This window comes from Gadus chalcogrammus, chromosome 23 (assembly GCF_026213295.1).
Source record: "Gadus chalcogrammus isolate NIFS_2021 chromosome 23, NIFS_Gcha_1.0, whole genome shotgun sequence".
In the NCBI taxonomy this organism is placed as follows: Eukaryota; Metazoa; Chordata; class Actinopteri; order Gadiformes; family Gadidae; genus Gadus; species Gadus chalcogrammus.
Window position 1 is genome coordinate 16939089 of NC_079434.1, and position 17692 is coordinate 16956780.

General features: G+C 44.3%; 1 protein-coding gene across 1 annotated transcript; it reads right to left on the reverse strand.

The window, feature by feature from the left end:
• Nucleotides 1–328: 328 nt before the first annotated feature.
• Nucleotides 329–13209, reverse strand: LOC130377575 (myosin-7-like). The gene is made up of 38 exons (XM_056584728.1): nucleotides 13067–13209; nucleotides 12729–12951; nucleotides 12159–12302; nucleotides 11922–12078; nucleotides 11807–11834; nucleotides 11598–11706; nucleotides 11374–11466; nucleotides 10369–10432; nucleotides 10144–10242; nucleotides 9353–9456; nucleotides 9130–9268; nucleotides 8929–9047; nucleotides 8674–8823; nucleotides 8356–8526; nucleotides 7954–8263; nucleotides 7800–7870; nucleotides 7145–7350; nucleotides 6919–7042; nucleotides 6697–6833; nucleotides 6356–6611; nucleotides 6026–6268; nucleotides 5773–5949; nucleotides 5508–5653; nucleotides 5327–5417; nucleotides 4845–5234; nucleotides 4619–4745; nucleotides 4168–4286; nucleotides 3888–4084; nucleotides 3608–3791; nucleotides 3353–3518; nucleotides 3146–3270; nucleotides 2501–2809; nucleotides 2210–2413; nucleotides 1461–1757; nucleotides 1181–1285; nucleotides 895–990; nucleotides 666–800; nucleotides 329–570 (listed from the first exon to the last, which is right to left on the reverse strand). Exons 2-38 carry the CDS (start codon nucleotides 12927–12929, stop codon nucleotides 550–552), a joined length of 5814 nt encoding a protein of 1937 aa, XP_056440703.1. The 5' UTR covers nucleotides 12930–12951; nucleotides 13067–13209; the 3' UTR covers nucleotides 329–549.
• Between the last annotated feature and the right edge of the window lie 4483 nt (nucleotides 13210–17692).

The following is a 17692-nucleotide window of genomic DNA, read 5'->3' on the forward strand; positions in this document are numbered from 1 at the left end:
TAGTGCATAAGCATCCTAGCATTAAATGCGTCATGCGTTAGAGAGTGCACGGTAAGACACAAACCATCGAGGCATGTGCAGGACGAGCTGACCCCCACGCAACCACACGGTTCACCTCCCAACACGCACATCTCTGATTGGCCGGGAGGATAGCCTTTGCTCCATTACCCCGGAAGTCTCTTGTGAATGAATGAATAGGGTTAGAGTTAGAGTGACGCTTCTCATCACCAGATATTGTCTATGATTAATTATAACAAACTATATATTGTCTCACTGGACAATAACAACACGCCATTTATCCCACTCCCAAAAAAGTATTTGACGAAATGAAAAGACAGTACATGAACGTGGGGTTTGCATTCTGCTCTATTTTTTATTTTGTATACAGTGAAAAGACAGGACGTGTGAAGCAGAATGCAGGTGATCTGCATCCTGCTTCACGTGCTCTTTCACACACACACAAACACACACACACACACACACACACACTCGGCATTGAGTGTAAAGGAGGACCTGCCGTCAGGAGCTGTGCTGAACCGTGCCGCAGGCTCACTCTTCGTCGTGTCCTTTCTGGAGACAGTGGACACAGAACACAGGATCAGCGTCTGGACCTCATTACCGCTTCACGGCAGCGTGTCGGTGACCGAGCGGTCCACGGCGCGTACCTTAGGACCGGTATCCCTGCTCTTGGCCTTCAGCTTGTTGACCTGGGACTCGGCGATGTCAGCCCTCTCCTCCGCCTCGTCCATCTCATGCTGCAGTTTGCGGAGCTTCCCCAAGTGGCTGTTTGCTTGTTCCTCCTGAGGACACACAGGAGTGGAGCATTGTGTGTTTCTAATATGTACCAACGTGGCCGGAATACAACATCGGAGGCCTTCACACATCTCTACTTACTGCCTCCTCGGACGTCCTCTTGTAGGATTTGACCTTCAGCTGGAGTTTGTCCACCAGGTCCTGCAGACGAGCCAAGTTCTTGCGATCTTCCTCAGTCTTGATCAATAAAGAATGGAGAGCACTCGTGGTTAACTTTAAGTGCAGTCCACTAGAAATATGCAAAGTTTATTATCACATCACAATGTACCTGATAGGTATAACTATAAATACAGGTAATTATCACATCACATTTTACCTGGCTGGTATTATATATATTAAAACAGTTCATTATAACATCACTATGTACCTGATAGGTAAGTTCCTTGATGCGTCTCTCATATTTACGGACTCCTTTAATGGCATCGCTGCTCTTCCTTTGCTCAAGTTCGACCTCAGTTTCCAGCTCCCGCACCTTAATGAGACAAATGTACTCAATCACCTTAATTAGACAAATGTACTTAAGCACCTTAATGAGAAAAGTGTACTTAAGAACCGTAATGAGACAAATGTACTTAAGAATCATAACATTGACATTTGTCCCCCATTGATGTTTTGAATGGAGAAATAAAGGATCTAGTCACACTTACCCTGGCCTCCAGTTTCTGGACCTGCTTCTTTCCGCCCTTCATAGCAATCTGCTCAGCTTCATCCAGGCGGTGCTGGAGGTCCTTGATGGTCTGTTCCATGTTCTTCTTCATGCGCTCCATGTGAGCACTGGTGTCCTGCTCCTTCTTCAGCTCCTCTGCCATCATGGCAGCATCAGTAATGGCCTTCTTGGCCTTCTCTTCGGCATTCCTACACTCCTGCACAGCCTCTTCAACTTCATTCTGAAGCTGAGCTGTGTCGCCCTCCAGCTTCTTCTTCTGGTTCAGCAGACTAGTGTTCTATAATCATGAAGCATATCTACATTTACATTTATATTTAGGGCATTTAGCAGACGCTTTTATCCAAAGCGACTTACAATAAGTACATTTGTCATAAGAAGTGCAACAATATATCGCTGTCAGTACAGTAAGGATGTTCATAGAAACAAGTGCAAGTACAACAATCGCTAGGCTAACCCATTCCCCCGTGTTACAGCAATGATAGCAGCTACTGCAGTTGCTACACAGTCAAGTACTATAATACAATACAACACAATACAATACAGTGTACAATGGTGGCCAGAAGGGGGAGGGTGGCTATGCAGAGTCGAGGTGGACTCTGAACAGGCGAGTCTTGAGTCTTTTTCGGAAGATAGTGAGCGACTCTGCGGTCCTGAGAACGGCATGTCTGTTTGTGGAAGTCATTTTGAACCTAGACATTCTGACATTCGACCGTCTTGAATTCACTTTACCTGAGAGTGGAGAAGCTGTACTCGCTCACTGACGTCCAGCAGTTCCTGCTCAGCCAGTTTACGACCTCTCTCAGTCTGTTCCACCAGAGATCTCAGCTCATCGAGTTCGGCTTGCAGAAGGTTGTTGCGTCTCTCCACGATGGCATTGTTCTCTTTCAGATCGTCAATGGCACGTAGGGAATCATCGAGCTGCAACTGGCAGTCCTACAAAGGCAGAAGATATAAGCTTTCAAAGTCTTTTGGGATTAGTTTGTCATCCTAAGTATTCACTAAGATACACCTCCAACGTACCTTCAGGTGAGAACTGACAGCCTTGAGCTGCTTCTGAGCTTCAGCCGCCTGCCTATTGGCCTGACTGAGCTGGATCTCCATCTCATTCAGATCACCCTCCATCTTCTTCTTGATTCTGAAGGCCTCGTTCCTACTGCGAGTCTCAGCCTCCAGGGAGCTTTGAAGAGTGTCCACCACTCTCTGCTGATTGCGTTTGGACTGCTCCATCTCTTCATCCTTCTCGGCCAGTTTGCGCTCAATCTCAGCCTTCACCTGGTTGAACTCCAACTGAGCCCGAAGGATTTTGCCCTCCTCGTGCTCGAGAGACCCCTGAGAAGTAAATTGGTCACTTATTTTCAGCTCATACATAGGCTCCAGATTGAAAAGGATGGCATGGTATTCTATGAGCACAAAGTATGTTTGAGCTTATCAGGAGCTGGTTATAGGTTTTAGGATGGAAGAGAAGGAACCTCTTGAGTCTCCACTCAAGTCTCCTCAAAAGGCAACTTGAAGAGGAAGTCAAGGTATCAAAGTTGCTTCTTCATCTGATTAAAAACCAATTCAGTCTCCATGTTTTAATCCGCCTGTATGACGACCTGCCCTAAGGAAGAACATGTGGTGTGAATTTCTTTTTACATTTTTAATTATTTTATGGGTCAATCTCACCTCAGCTTCTTCCAGAGCAGTTTGTATCTCAGCCTTCTCCTGCTCCAGCTGTTTGCGGATCTTCTCCAGCTCATGAATGTTCTTTCCGCCCTCGCCGAGTTGCTCAGTCAGGTCAGAGATTTCCTCTACAAAAGTGGCATTTACAATTCAGATTTTTCCTTTCACTGTGTTTTCTGTGTTTGTCCAGGTTAGAGTATCTCTGCCTACCTTGGAGGTTTTTGTTCTCCCTCTTCATGGTCTCCAGATGGTCCAGAGATTCTTCATAAGAGTTCTTGAGTTTGAAGAGCTCAGTCCCAATCGACCTGGCCTCCTTCTGGGAACTCTCCAGCTCCGACTGGGACTCCTCAAACTTCTGCTTCCACTCAGCCAGGACCTGGTGTCATCCGATACATTACATACGTTACAGAATCATCTTTATACGTTCAGAATACTGTGCAGGTTTGTGCTTTATTTTTTCGTCACCTTGTCAAAGTTTCTTTGCTTCTTGTCCAGAGCGGCAGCCGCAGCATTTGATCTTTCCACATCCACCATGAGATCTTCAATCTCACCCTGAAGCCTGTGTTTAGTCTTCTCAAGGGAGGAGCATTTAGCGTTGACCGCTTCCACAGCTTCCTCTGCATCCTGCAGACGCTGCGCAAGCTTTTTCCTATCAGACAAAAGGACACGTTTAAATAAGTACCTTGTAAACCACAGGTTGTTATATTTACATTTAATATTTACTCATTTTTTCAAATTTTCTTACTTTGCCTCCTCCAGCTCCTCAGTGCGCTGGATGGCATCCGTTTCATACTTGGTTCTCCACTGAGCCACCTCAGTGTTGGCCTTGGACATTCCGCGCTGGAGCTCAGCTTTGGCCTCCTGCTCCTCTTCAAACTGCTCCCTCAGCAAGTCACAGTCGTGTCGAGAAGACTGCACTGCATGGGCGAGCGCGTTCTTCGCCTGGCAGGTCGTCATACAGGCGGATTAAAACATGGTGAAGACTAAATCGTATTTTAAATCAGATGAAGAAGCAGCTTTGATACCTTGACTTCCTCTTCCAGTTGCCTTTTGAGGTCTTCAACCTGCTGGGTGTAGGACTGCTTCCCTCTGGTCAACTGGGAGACGAGAGAAACCTTCTCTTCAAGCTGCCTGGACAGTTCACCTGTGGATGGTTACATGTATGTCAGGACATCCCTTCTCCTTTAGCCATAGCCAGACCACAACCCTACGTTATGGGTCTTTCCAAGACTATCTTTAATATCTGACTCGGATGTAACTCACAATATGAATGTACTCGTTCACATTTTCTGATAGTATATTCAGTAGGTGAGTGTTGGACACATCCCTCTGTGATATGGTAGGTTATTTCAGTTTCATATCCTGCAGTGTAGTCACTTTAAGATGTGGTCACTGAATTATATTGAATGTGCATGCTTGTTCTGTTCACCCAGCTTTAAGTTTCCCTCATGATAGATGTTACGTTGACGATCATACCATTTTCAGTTTGAAGCTTTGCTTTCTGCATACTGAAATCATTGATGGTTCGTTGCCCTTCCTCGGATTTTGTCCTGTATTCTAACATCTGGTCCTCCAAAGTGCGACACATCTTTTCCAAGTTGGTCTGAAAACAATTGCAATAATAATTGTTTTTAAATAGACAGATACTGTAGAAATATGAAATGTCTCTATTGTCCATCTACAAAAAAGCAATCAGACTCACCTTGGCTTTGGCGACCTGCTCCATGGTGGAGCAAACATCATCCAGCTCTAGTCTGAACTCACTCTTCTCCTTCTCCAGCTTCTGCTTGACTCTCTGCAGGTTGTCAATCTGCTCCCCCAGATCACACACGCTGTCTGCATTCTTCTTCCTCAGGGTGGCAGCAGTAGCTTCATGCTGCAGCGTGGCCTCTTCAAGGTCCCGCCGCATCTTCTGGAACTCGGCCTCCCTCTTCTTGTTCATCTCAATCTGAGCCGACGTGGCCCCGCCGGCCTCCTCCAGCCTCTCACTGATCTCCTCCAGCTCTCTGGACAGGTCTGCCCTCTGTTTCTCCACCTTGGCCCGGGCAGCCCTCTCCGACTCCAGTTCCTCCTCTAGCTCTTCAATGCGGGCCTACAAATATTAATGTATAGTCTTACATGAAACCCTGTAAATAAATCTAAATAAATCTTGTTGGGGGCTTGTTTGTGCTCAGGTGAAAATACCTGAAGCTCCTTCAGTTTCTTCTGGAGCTGAGCACTCATTGCTTGTTCATCCTCAATCTTGCTGTTGAGCTGGCTAACCTCAAAGTCCTTCCTGTAAATAGGTGACGATAAGGTATGGTATATCATCATGCCTCTTCTATCAAGTAACAAGGTAGAAGTAGTCTTCAATGCATTTTCTTACTTTTTGAGCCTCTCCTCCAATTGTTGCTTATCATTTTCCAGATCCATCAAACTCTCTTGGGTCAGCTTTAGGTCTCCCTCCAGCTTTCTCTTGGCTCTCTCAAGGTCCATCCTTATCTTCTTCTCTTGTTCTAGGGATCCTTCAAGCTTTTTCAGGAAGAAACCGTGTTTAGATTGCAGATTGTATTCGATGCAGCCTCAAATATCTGATAGCTATAGCCTTAAGATGCATGGCGTCAGCGCATCGTGGTGTTTGGACTACTTACGTCGTCAACCTGCTGTTCCAGCTTGGATTTGGCCTTGGTCAGAGTGTTGACTTTGTCCTCCTCACTCTGCAGGTCATCCAATGTCTGCTGGTGAGACTCCTGAAGAGCCTTCTTCTCTTTAGTCAGCTTGGCGATGATCTCATCCAGCGCGGCCATCTCCTCGGTCAGGTTTTTAACCTAAACACTTCTCTGGTCAGTATCCTTCCAAACATCACTGGGTAATATAATTTGTTAGGTAATGATTCTACCGGACCTTGTTCTCAGTGGCATGCTTCTCCTTCTCTACTTTAGCCAGAGTGAGCTCCAAGTCATCGATGTCTTTCTTAAGTTCTGAACACTCATCCTCCAGCTTCCTCTTTTTAGCAGTCAATTCTGAGTTCATCTCTTCTTCGTCTTCCAGCCTCTCGGTCAGCTCTTTGGATTTGGCCTCCAGCTGGATCTTGCTCTTGATCAGACCCTCACAGCGCTCCTCTGCATCAGAGAGAGTGTCTTGGTCCTACATGACGTAAGGCAAGCAAAACGATGTATTAACACCACCATTGAAGCCAACTTAAATCACAAAACACATCTTTGGTGTTCTTACAGTTTGGACTTGGAGGTGCAGGTCATTCTTCTCTTGGAGAAGTGAGACCATCTTTTCTTCCAGCTCCTTCTTGCGGGCCTCAGATTTGGCATACGCTTCCTTTAGCTTGAGGAATTCTTCCTTCATGTTTGCCATCTCCTTCTCATTCTCAGCTGATTTCAGCAGAGGCTTGATCTTGAAGTACATCTTCATCCAGGGCCAGTTCTTGACCCCCATGAAGGCCCGTACATTCCACTGGATCACCAGTAAGGCATCCCTGGGAATCAATCCATGTCAATGTTTTTGAGAACCTTTCCTAATAAACACTAACACGAATAATAACACATGATTGTTCCTCTAACCTGCGCTCAACGATTTTCTGGAACTCAAGTCGAGCAAGTATTCCACGTGCTCGTGATTGAACTCCAGTGATGATGAGGGTAAGACGGTCGTCTCTCATCTCCTCAAGAACACCCAAAAGACCAGCTTTGAAGAACACCTGCATTTGGAAATAAATCGAATTACCAGAAAATATAATTGAATAAATGCAAGTTTGTTTTTCTGCCACGTCACCCAGCTCAGACCTTGGTGTGTCCAAATCGGTACTGTTCATGGTCAATGTCAAGACTGCCCAGCAGTTTTTCTGATGCCTTCTTGTTGTCAATGAACTGCCCCTCTGGAATGGCAGTGGGATTCAGAATACGGTATCTGAAACCAACAGATACAGTGAAGGGAGGGAATGGTCATCAGATACCAGCACACGCCGACGTTACAAATCCTTCCCCTTCTCTGCTTGTTCTCCATCTGTACCTCTGTTTGAAGTCCCCGTACTGGATCCTGTTGGGGAAGCCCTTCCTGCAGATCCTGATGCCCTCCAGCACTCCGTTGCAGCGCAGCTGGTGCATCACCAGGGGGTTCTCCATGGCCCCAGGAGTCTTGGTCTCGTTGGGGATGAGGCAGCGGACAAAGTGAGGGTGTGTAGACTTCAGGTTGGTCATGAGCTTGTGCAGATTCTCCTAAGAGGAGGAAATGCATGCGCTGCATCATTAATGCTGTAAAACGAATGAGAAGACCTGTAACGTGAAGCATATTATTGATACGCCACATGATATTTAATAGCCATGGGATAACGGTCGGGTGTTGCAATCCTCAGTTTGGACTTTTTTTTGGGTGTAGCAGAGCTGGGGACTCGTACAAGTAAACATTGGGTTGTAGCGCCCTCTGATATCGAGATGAATAATCCATACATATACCGGTAACTGTAGTATAAACTAACAAATTAAATGTTTGGTTTGTTTATTTTTTCTGTACTGACATCCAGCGCTTGGAAGTCTGAGTGTAACACCCCAGGGTTTAGGGAGCAGCTAACAGACGTCTGCGTGTTCCACCCCAGTGTTTAGTGACCTGCTAACAGACGCCAGAGTGTTCCACCCCAGTGTTTAGGGACCTGCTAACGGAACATTACCCTGTGTAAGGCAGACACCGTCTGGAAGGAGGAACCCTTTTTCTTCTTTCCTGCACCTTTGTCTGCCGCATCTGTAAAGTACACATAGCGTTGTCTGTCTACAGTATGTGGCATAACAGGATTAACATTAGTGTCTGAAAGAAGCATCACACACCTGAGTCTGACCCGGAGTAGCCAGCGAACAGCACTCCCAGCAGCTTCAGGTTGGACTTCTGGTAGAGCCCGACCACAGTCTCGTTGAGCGGGTCCTTGTTCTTCACCAGCCAGTTACCAATGTTGTAGTCAACCACACCAGCGTAGTGGACCAGGGAGAAATGGGCCTCCGGTCTTCCCTTAATAACCCTGGGCTTCTGGAAGTTGGGAGTCTTTCCAAGGTGATTGTCGTACAGCTTGGCTTTAAACGTCGCATCACTGGCTTTGGGGAACATGCACTCCTCTTCAAGGATGGACATGATACCCATGGGCTAAGAGGAAACATATCGAAAAGATGGTTTGAATATGTAGTTAAAGAAATGTGTCCTTGCTAATCGTCATTAAACCATATACCTCAACCCACCTTTTCAATAAGCTCAATACAAGCTGCCAAGTCCATTCCAAAGTCAATGAACTCCCAAACAATTCCTTCCTTCTTGTACTCCTCTTGCTCCAAGACAAACATGTGGTGGTTGAAGAACTGCTGCAGCTTCTCATTAGTGAAGTTGATGCACAGCTGCTCAAACGTGTTGAACTTCAATGGGAGAACACAGTGGAGCAGTTAGAATCGGTCCTCACACCCATAACGTATTACTACACACATCAGCATGGCAGTACTCACACCAAAGATCTCACACTCACCACATTTGACCAAACACATAGAGAACATGGCAGTACTCACATCAAAGATCTCAAACCCAGCGATGTCCAGCACACCGATGAAGTACTGGCGAGGTTGCTTGGTGTACAGAGTCTGATTGATCCTCACGACCATCCAGTTGAACATCTTCTCGTACACTGACTTGGACAGTGCACCAATGGAGTAGTACACCTAGAGGTTAACCACACAGAGGTTTACATTAACCGTTGATCAAACCTTTCCCTTCTTAATCGGATTGGAGATTCTCTTTGATACTTGTATTATAGTAAACCTCACCTGCTGCACACTCTGGCCTTTTGTGACCCACTCATTTCCTACTTTCACCCTCGGGTGACACAGTCCCTTGATGACATCAGCTGAGTTCAGACCCATCAGGTATGAAGCTTTGTCAACATCTGTAGGGCAAATTGAAAATGAAGCATTAAGTACACAGAGAGGATCTTCGGTAGCTGATAGAATGAAGTCCTGGTCCATCACCCTCGGTGCCGTCTGCCTCTGCTTGCTCCTCTCTCTGCTTCGTCTTGTACTTCATGTTCCCATAGTGCATGATGGCTCCCACCAACTTGTAAATGCCGTTTTTCTCCTCTTGGGTGAAACCCAGCACATCAAAGGCATCCTAAACAAATTACAACGAGCTGATCACAGAGAGACATAGAGGAGCCTTTTGTAATAGCAGGCCGTTGACCATTTTACTACTTACATCAGTGGCTACTAGCTCGTCCCTATCATCTATAGAAGCTACCGTTGTCTGTCCTTGGGAAATGAACTGGTAGTCATACGGGTTGTTGGTGATTAGCAGCATCTCTGGAAGAAATTTATGAGTATACGATTAAACCCAATATAGCTTCACACACTTTCAAATTAAAATTGCACAACAACCCTACCAGACTGCAACCAAATAATGTGCAGTGCTTGCAAACATTTTAAGCGTGCTACATGCAACGTGTGCTACTACAATAAAAAGCATGTAGTAGCAATGTGTTGCATGTATCTGACATGATCTCTCTCTTTTAATAAGTCGGGAGAAACACAGTTTTTTGTTTATATTTAAAGCTTTCATTGGGAAACAGCCACTTTCATGTGGACCATACTCGACTGGGCACCGTCGAGTATTGTATATACTTTATAGATATATTCTATTGTAATTGTTATATGTTATCCTTGTAATTGTGTTTGTTGTGTATGCTCGTCGCCACTGTAAGTGAGGGGGACCTCAGTGTCTCTCTAGTGAAAATAAAGGTTATTGTATTGTATTGTATTGTATTGTATTGATAGGTTAATATTACTGGCATTCGACTTCAATAGTGACATATCTAAATTCAGCAATAGTTGAAGTTGCACGTTTATCTGAACGATAAGATTATTTGGTGCCCCCAAACGAGTGCTCTCTATATAGTTCTCCTACTTGGATCCTTTTTAAATGGTCTGGTTTGCGGTTCAGTGATTCTGCAATGACTGCCGGAGCGTTTCCTGCTTAGTCTCAATGCTCACCAAGGAGCTCCGGTTTCCTTTGAGACAGGATCTGGTAGAAGATGTGGTAGTCCCTCTCAGCCTTCAGCTGGAAGGTCACACGAGACTTCTCCAGAAGATCTACCCAGAAAAATAAGAAGCAAATTAATTTGCGAAAAGATGCAATGTCGATATTTGGATTTAATAACATGCATTCTTCTTTCAATCGTATGGGCGAAACACACAATGTGCTGAGCTCCTACTTACAAGTTTCAATGTCAGCCGATGACAGCTTTCCACTGATGCCAAAATGGATTCGGATGAATTTACCCTTTGGACAGTTGGGGAAAAACTGAAGGTTAGACAGATGAAGCACACAAAAAACCAAATGCACCAAATGCACAACAAATCAACCAAACGATCGATTCGACTGATTTAGCCTTCGTCCGAGTTAACCAAACTCAAAGGCAGATAACATTAACTGAAGAAGGGACTCATCTTGACATGATTGTCCTTCGGAGGAGACGTAAAACCGAGGTCCTGACTCACTGAGGTCATAAAAGATCCCAGGGCACTTATCGCAAAGAGTAGGGGATTCCCCGGTGTCCTGGCTACAACTGCCCAACCAGGCTCATTCAATCTGGCCCCCTAATCATCCCCCTATATAATTGGCTGATTCATTAATTCCCTCACTATCCACTTGAAGCTAGTGTGTGGTGAGCATTCTGGTGCAGATTGGCTGTCGTGCATCCCCCAAGTTGGTGAGCATTCTGGAGTTTCCAGAAAGAAATAGCACCACATAAATTCAAGGATTATTCTTTTTTCTTTTTTATGAATCATCACCATGTAATTCTTGGTAAATTGCTTTTATTTAACACAAGAGGGCACAATTGACTTTAACTTTAACATGTATCTTTGCTTGAACAGCTCTCTATAGTCTGTCAGCCTTCCAGATCTAGCCTACATTGTATGGATTGTGATGCAAAAAAAAGATTGAACAATGAATACAATTTTTTAAACTTGTAGATATGAGAGTTAATATAAGCAATGTTTAATGTGAACTGAGCCAGACAGGGCGTTACACTGTGTGTGTCCGAGAAGCTTAACCTCCTTTCAAACGGCCCATCAAGAGTGGAAAACAACCTTTATTCCCAGGAAGTCAGAGTATTCCTTTAATTATTTGGATTTGATTACAGGGTAACACGAGTCATAGAGATTGCCTAATTCATAAATTGTTTTACAAGGTGTGGAGGGATGGAAATGTGGACTTACAAATCTAGAGGAGTTATCGTTCCTGATGGTTTTGGCATTCCCAAAAGCCTCCAGAGCAGGGTTAGCCTGGATGATTTGATCCTCCAGGGTCCCCTACGAGTAAAAATAGATATCACCTTAATTCTTATTCATGGAATAAATACATATTGCTGTACATATTTGGGTGAAATATTTGAAACCCGATATGCTTATTGGCCCTCCTGCCTGCGTCTGTTAGCTGGTACCTTTTTCTCAGAGCCTGCAGTTTCTTTCTTTCCAGTAACAGCAGCGATACTGGCAAAGTACTGGATGACTCTCTTGGTGTTCACAGTCTTCCCAGCACCGGATTCTCCACTAGATGGCAGTGTTGCAGCATTAAGATTAAACACAAACTGCCCTGGCTTATGCGTTGAAACAAATCTTGCTCAATATATAAATAAGATGTCAAACTTACGTGATCAAAACGGACTGATTTTCTCTGTCTGTGACGGGTAAAATCATGACATGAAATACATAGATAGGAATTTTATAGATGGAAAAGTAAATTAATCCATCTTTCTTTTACTCACCTGACAACATGTACTGGTAGGCATTGTCGGAGATGGAGAAGATGTGGGGAGGAGCTTCACTCCTCTTCTTGCCTCTGTAGGCGTCGACCACTGACTGGTTGTACACCGGCAGCCACTTGTAGGGGTTGACGGTCACGCAGAACAGCCCTGAGTAGGTCTGTTGGGACGCCATGCTGGTGTCAGGTGAGCGTACTGTAACCATGATGCGTTCATGTCACCGTGCTCCGGGAGACTCACGTAGATCATCCAGGCGGCGTAGCGCTCCTTGAGGTTGAACAGCACGGCCGGCTCGTGGAGGAAGGTGAACATCGCCATGTCTTCAATCTTATCGTACTTGGGCGGGTTCTGAGGATGGACGTCAATCTCTTTGACAGTAACGGTCTGACGGGATACAGAACTCAGTTACAGAACACAGTTACAGAACACACTTACAGAACACAGATACAAAACACAGTTGATTATTTACTATTGTAATTTAGTTCATGACTGCACAACTCACTAGATATATATTTTTATAATCTCTCGAACACTAAACCAATTTTTTATATGATAGTTTTGTTTTTAAAACAGTTATTTTTTATTACAAGATTGTTCTCATAAAATGGAAACACATTTATTAGTACAGCTAGGATTGGTGCTGGCTTATGCTGCATATGCTTATCGTTCCAATGTCTTTGTCAAGTGTCAGATGTGGTCTGTGAGATGGTCCCCTGAGATCTAAGATCTAAAATGCATAGGATAAAGCCACAACATCCCTTGATGGCGATAAGATCCCAATCAGAGGTTTGCAGTTGGAAGAAAAACTACCTTTCCGAACTCGGTTTCCGCGGTGACTTTGTCCCCGTCCCTCGAGCTGATCCTGGCCTTCACAAACTCCACGTCCGGGTCCGTCACGAAGCATTCTTTCTTCATGTCAAACACCCGGGTTTGAGCCTCCAAGCGCTCCCTGTCCGACTTCCTCAGGAAAGGGGCGGCCGCCCCAAACTCGGCCATCAGAGCATCTCCCATGATTACGGCTGCTTGGCTCCTCCTGAGGAACAAGAGCCTTCGTTAAAGACTGAGAGGACGCTAGGTTAGGACTTCATCAGAGTGAAGGACCCCAAGACTCAATCATCACCCAAAACAAAGAAATTGGCAATACGTACCTGTATCAGGTTAGCTTCAAGAGGGCTCTGTGACCCTGTGCTGATGTGATCTGAAGCCTGTTGGGTTGTCGGTGGCGTGGGCCGGTCTGAGCTCCCTCTGGGCAGACTAGGGTTCGGATGGATCGAAGCTGAGACCCTGGTCCCTCTTTAACTCTTTATATAAGGCTCCATCCAGCCAAATATGGAGGTAGGACCTTTGTTTGATTGCAGTGTGTCACACGATAACAAAAGACCTGGGCTCTATTGTTCTGGAGGGGAGGGGCGGACCAATGTGGACCACGGCCTTGAGTCGCTGCTGCTTTCACTGATCAATCACTCTGAAACATTTATTAGCAGATATTAGTAGAGAAAGGTATGATAATTTAATACAGCAAAATGAGATGCATTTTGGACTTATCTTCAGTTACAATAGCATGTAGCCTGTATGTAATGTGTTAACATTAAATGGCCGCAAATGTATAAAGTCAACATGGATTATCTCTCCCCTCAAAGTAGAATGAAAGTTGGTGAAAAACGGAAATGTGTTGGGGATATTTTAACTAAGTCATTTCAACTTGAAAGCATTTTAATGACATAAGGATATAAGTAGTTTCCAGAGGCCAAGTGATACATAATAAGGTGCGAGTAAAGGAGCGCCAGTCTTGCTGGATTTACAACTTCTTAACAGCCATAGGTCAAGATGACTGTAGGGTGTCGTGTTTGTCCAGTAGGAGAAAGTGTGAGGTGTCTACAAGGTATTAATATGGTTCTATACACCATCGGAGGCGATTGCTTCACCCTTCGCAGTGCTTGCCAAGGGTTTCGTTTTACTTTCCCCCTCTGAACTTTCACAACTTCACAGCTCGTCTGGCCAGAGGCGTCTGTAACCTTGAGGTCCACGGTCCAGCGTGGAACATACCGCTCTATCTTAGGAGGCCCCATACTCAGCTGTCTTGACCACTCACTCCAGAAATGCTTCCCACATCCATGTAGACGTCATCACGTTCAGTCTTCTGAACGACAAACAGAGTCCCGTCAGAAGCCAATAAGATTTGGTGTGGGTATGGAGGCACAAGGGGAAGTGACAGCACAAGGTTTGTTTTTAGAAAGGAAATGTATCTAATAAGTATATCACTGATCACACTTAACAGATATAATATAACATATTTGAGTCATAATGATGTTTTGTCGAGTAGTCTTTTCATAATTCAAATCATAAGGGGGTCTCCACTTAGTCCAGTATCACTATCATTTGTTTCTTTTGCAGTCAAAAACTATCCTTATTCAGTCAGCACTGGGAGAAATGATACACAGCTATAACTTCCATCCGTCTCCAACGGTCCAGGTATCCATCCCCCTTTATGGAGGATATGATCCTTCCTCACGAGGGAAAGGGATTAGTTAGATAAACCACAAGGCCATCAGCACATGGCTTTGTGTTGCTTACGTCTTTGGCCGATAAAGAATGCTGTCACAAACGACAAGGAGATGAATAAAAAACGTGCCAATCGCTCGATTCCCAATACGGAAGGACTGCGGCTGAGATGGAAGGGGTCGGGCATTTCATATGTTCAATCCAAAAAACATTTTTGCCTCAGCATATTTCTAACTGCAAAATAATGTTTTTATGGGGGTGAGGAAGGCAAAGTCCCCTTTACCGTATCATCACAAGATGTGAAGGGAAGTATAAAACAAGGCCTGTAGGGCTCATAGCTCCTTCTCTTGATGCCTGAGGACAAAGATAAACCCGTGAAATTCTTCTTGAGGTCCTGTGAGTGCAGCTGAAGTGGGTTTGAAAGGCCATGCCCCCTCATTATTTCAACAGCCCAACTCTGTGGCAGGGGTGGTGGGTGGTGGGGAGGTCTGGACAATATAAATACAACAGAACTTTTGACCATCATCAATACAACCCAGTTAACTATAATATTGAATACATTATAATAATGCTTCCAAAACATAAGATGATTGACTATAGTGTATTATTATTATTATTAGTAGTAGTAGTAGTATCAGTAGCCCTTGTAGTAGTTGTTAAAGGAGTTTTAGTTGGACAAATATTTGATTGTCGGAGACAATGAAAAGCATAAATAAAGCCAAGTAATACTTATGGCCATAACCAACATAAACCAGACTGTAGGCCGTAATTTCAAAGGTGCTAATGGCAGGGCTGCCCTCTCGTATTAAACTGCTAAAAGGTCAAGATAGCGGAGAGGGTGTCCACTCTCCCCAAGGAACGTGTCAGCTACAAGGTGTTAACAGTTAGATTACAACTCCTTAGCTGTCTGCTCCTCCAGCAGCAGACAGCTAACGCCTCCTCAGGAAACTCTTGAAATGAGAAGACTTCACACCTCGCATCAGCGGCTTCCACAGAGGTACTGCCTCTCAGCTAGTCGTTGATCCCGCTGCACACCGACCCAATACTTAGGCCCCGTCCACACAGAACCGATGTTTTGGTGAAAACGCATACGTCTTGTGTGTTTTGGCCGACTGTCCAGACAAATCCGTCGTTTTCGGTGCCCGAAAACACACTTTTCTGAAACTAGGTCCCAGGGTTGATAAGTAAAAAACGGGCCGATGCGTTTTCGTGTTAGGATTCGTGCGGACGCCTGCTACAACGTTTCTACAGCTTGATGCGTTTTTGCAATGAGTCCGGCTTTACAGAGATATTCCAGAAATGCATAAAAGGTAAACGGAGGGGAAAACATTGTTTGCGCCCGTATGGACTGGGCCTTAGTATGTCAAGATACATGTTCTTGAATGGGGAACTGTTAATTAATTTAGGCAAATTCTGTTGTATGTAATTAATTCCGTTCTTGCCTTTTTTTTTTTACTACTTGTTCAACACCTCGTTTAAAAAAATACCCTATAAGTTCAACACCATCTTTAAGACATACCCTATATGTTCAACACCTCCTTTAAGAAATACTCTCTATGATCAACACCTCCTTTAAGAAATACTCTCTATGTTCAACCCCTCCTTTAAGAAATACCCTCTATGTTCATCACTTACTTTAAGAAATACTCTCTATATTCAACATCTCCTTGAAGAAATGCTCTCTATGGTCAACCCCTCCTTTCTGGTGAGGTGGGTCGCTCGATCATATGCGTGGGTTACAAATGCTTCATAAATATTGGATAATGTTCATTATTAATATCACGTATAATAACAATAGCATTGTTCATGGTGTAGAGCCTCCTTCTTATGATAATCTTCATTTATTACCATTTGACTGAAATATCAACGCCATGCTGTTACATTTCGCTAATATGGATGTGCATACCCCATAACCAGGTTACTATATACTGGAGGATATGCACTAGGTATACCCAAGTTATATACAGGGTATACACAGGGTATGTACAGGGTATACACAGGTTATATACAGGGTATGTACAGGGTATACACAGGGTCTTTACAGGGCAAACGGCTCATTATTTGGAGTATCCTGGTTCAGATAAGGAGGCATTGTAGAACATGTTTCCAGGTTTCTCCGTGGCCGCTGTGGATTGGGTACCATCGACAGTGAGGAACATTTATGAAATACTACCCCTAAGGACCCCGGGGCATCAGACTGCGTAGCTGTTGCTGTCCCTCACACCCGAGGGCAGCCAGGGAGGTGTAACCCGAGCCGTCTTGCCCACAGCACATTGTTCTCCTCCCTCTCATTGTCCTTGAGAGCACAAAGATAACTCGCCCGCATTCCTGGCGAGTTCCTCCACCCCGATGGAGGCGGACACGTGGGGTAGGGTGAGGGTGACCCAAGATCTGGACGCTACACAGCCCCAGATCTCTACACAGCCTCCACTCCCCAGGACATGTGCAGCCTATCGCACACACACAGACACACACGTTAAGAACCTGCCTCGTCCTTAATCAGAGCTATTTTTTCGTTTTAATGAAAGAGGTGACTTTGCCTCTTTTTTAGTTTCTTATGGATAATGATAATGATGTATCATTTTTTGTTAAGCTAATGTGACCAAAGCCACTTGATGTTATCTTGTGTTGCCATTGGACTGACCATCTAGCTCCCCTCGGTGGACGTCGCGTGTACAACAGAAGTCAGCCGAGAGTATAACGTATTTATTTATATTTGCTTGCGATCAATGTGCTAGAATCTCAGTTTTTCCAGAATGCAATGTTCAACTTTGATATTTGATCCAGTTTCCTATGGGAGCGTTTTAAGGACAATAAACAAATGAATTGCAATTTTTTTAATTTTCATAAGGTACACACAATATTTGAGTCATAAATAATATGAAAATGAAACCGTCAAATCCCAATCTGTATTTTAAAACAATGCCCCTCTATCAAGTGGGCAATATTTAAATGCATTTTTCATTCCATTTCTGACACAAATAATGTTTAATTAGGAAGAATAAAAAGCATTAATGCTATTGCATTTTCATCTTCAACATTGCATTTTCATTTGATTATGGTCCTTCAAAAGACTCCAAGCAAAGCTTGAAAAAGCTCTCACCATGAATGTGAGAATTTTAGAAAGAAAGAAAACGATGGTTCTTGTTTCGTTTGTCGCATGTCTATTATTAAGAACTGAGAATAGGTTATAATCAATGCATTAGTCTCATATAAAAGGCTTACGAAACTATTTCTAAAAAGCAATTATTTTGACATTCTTTGGTGAAAGC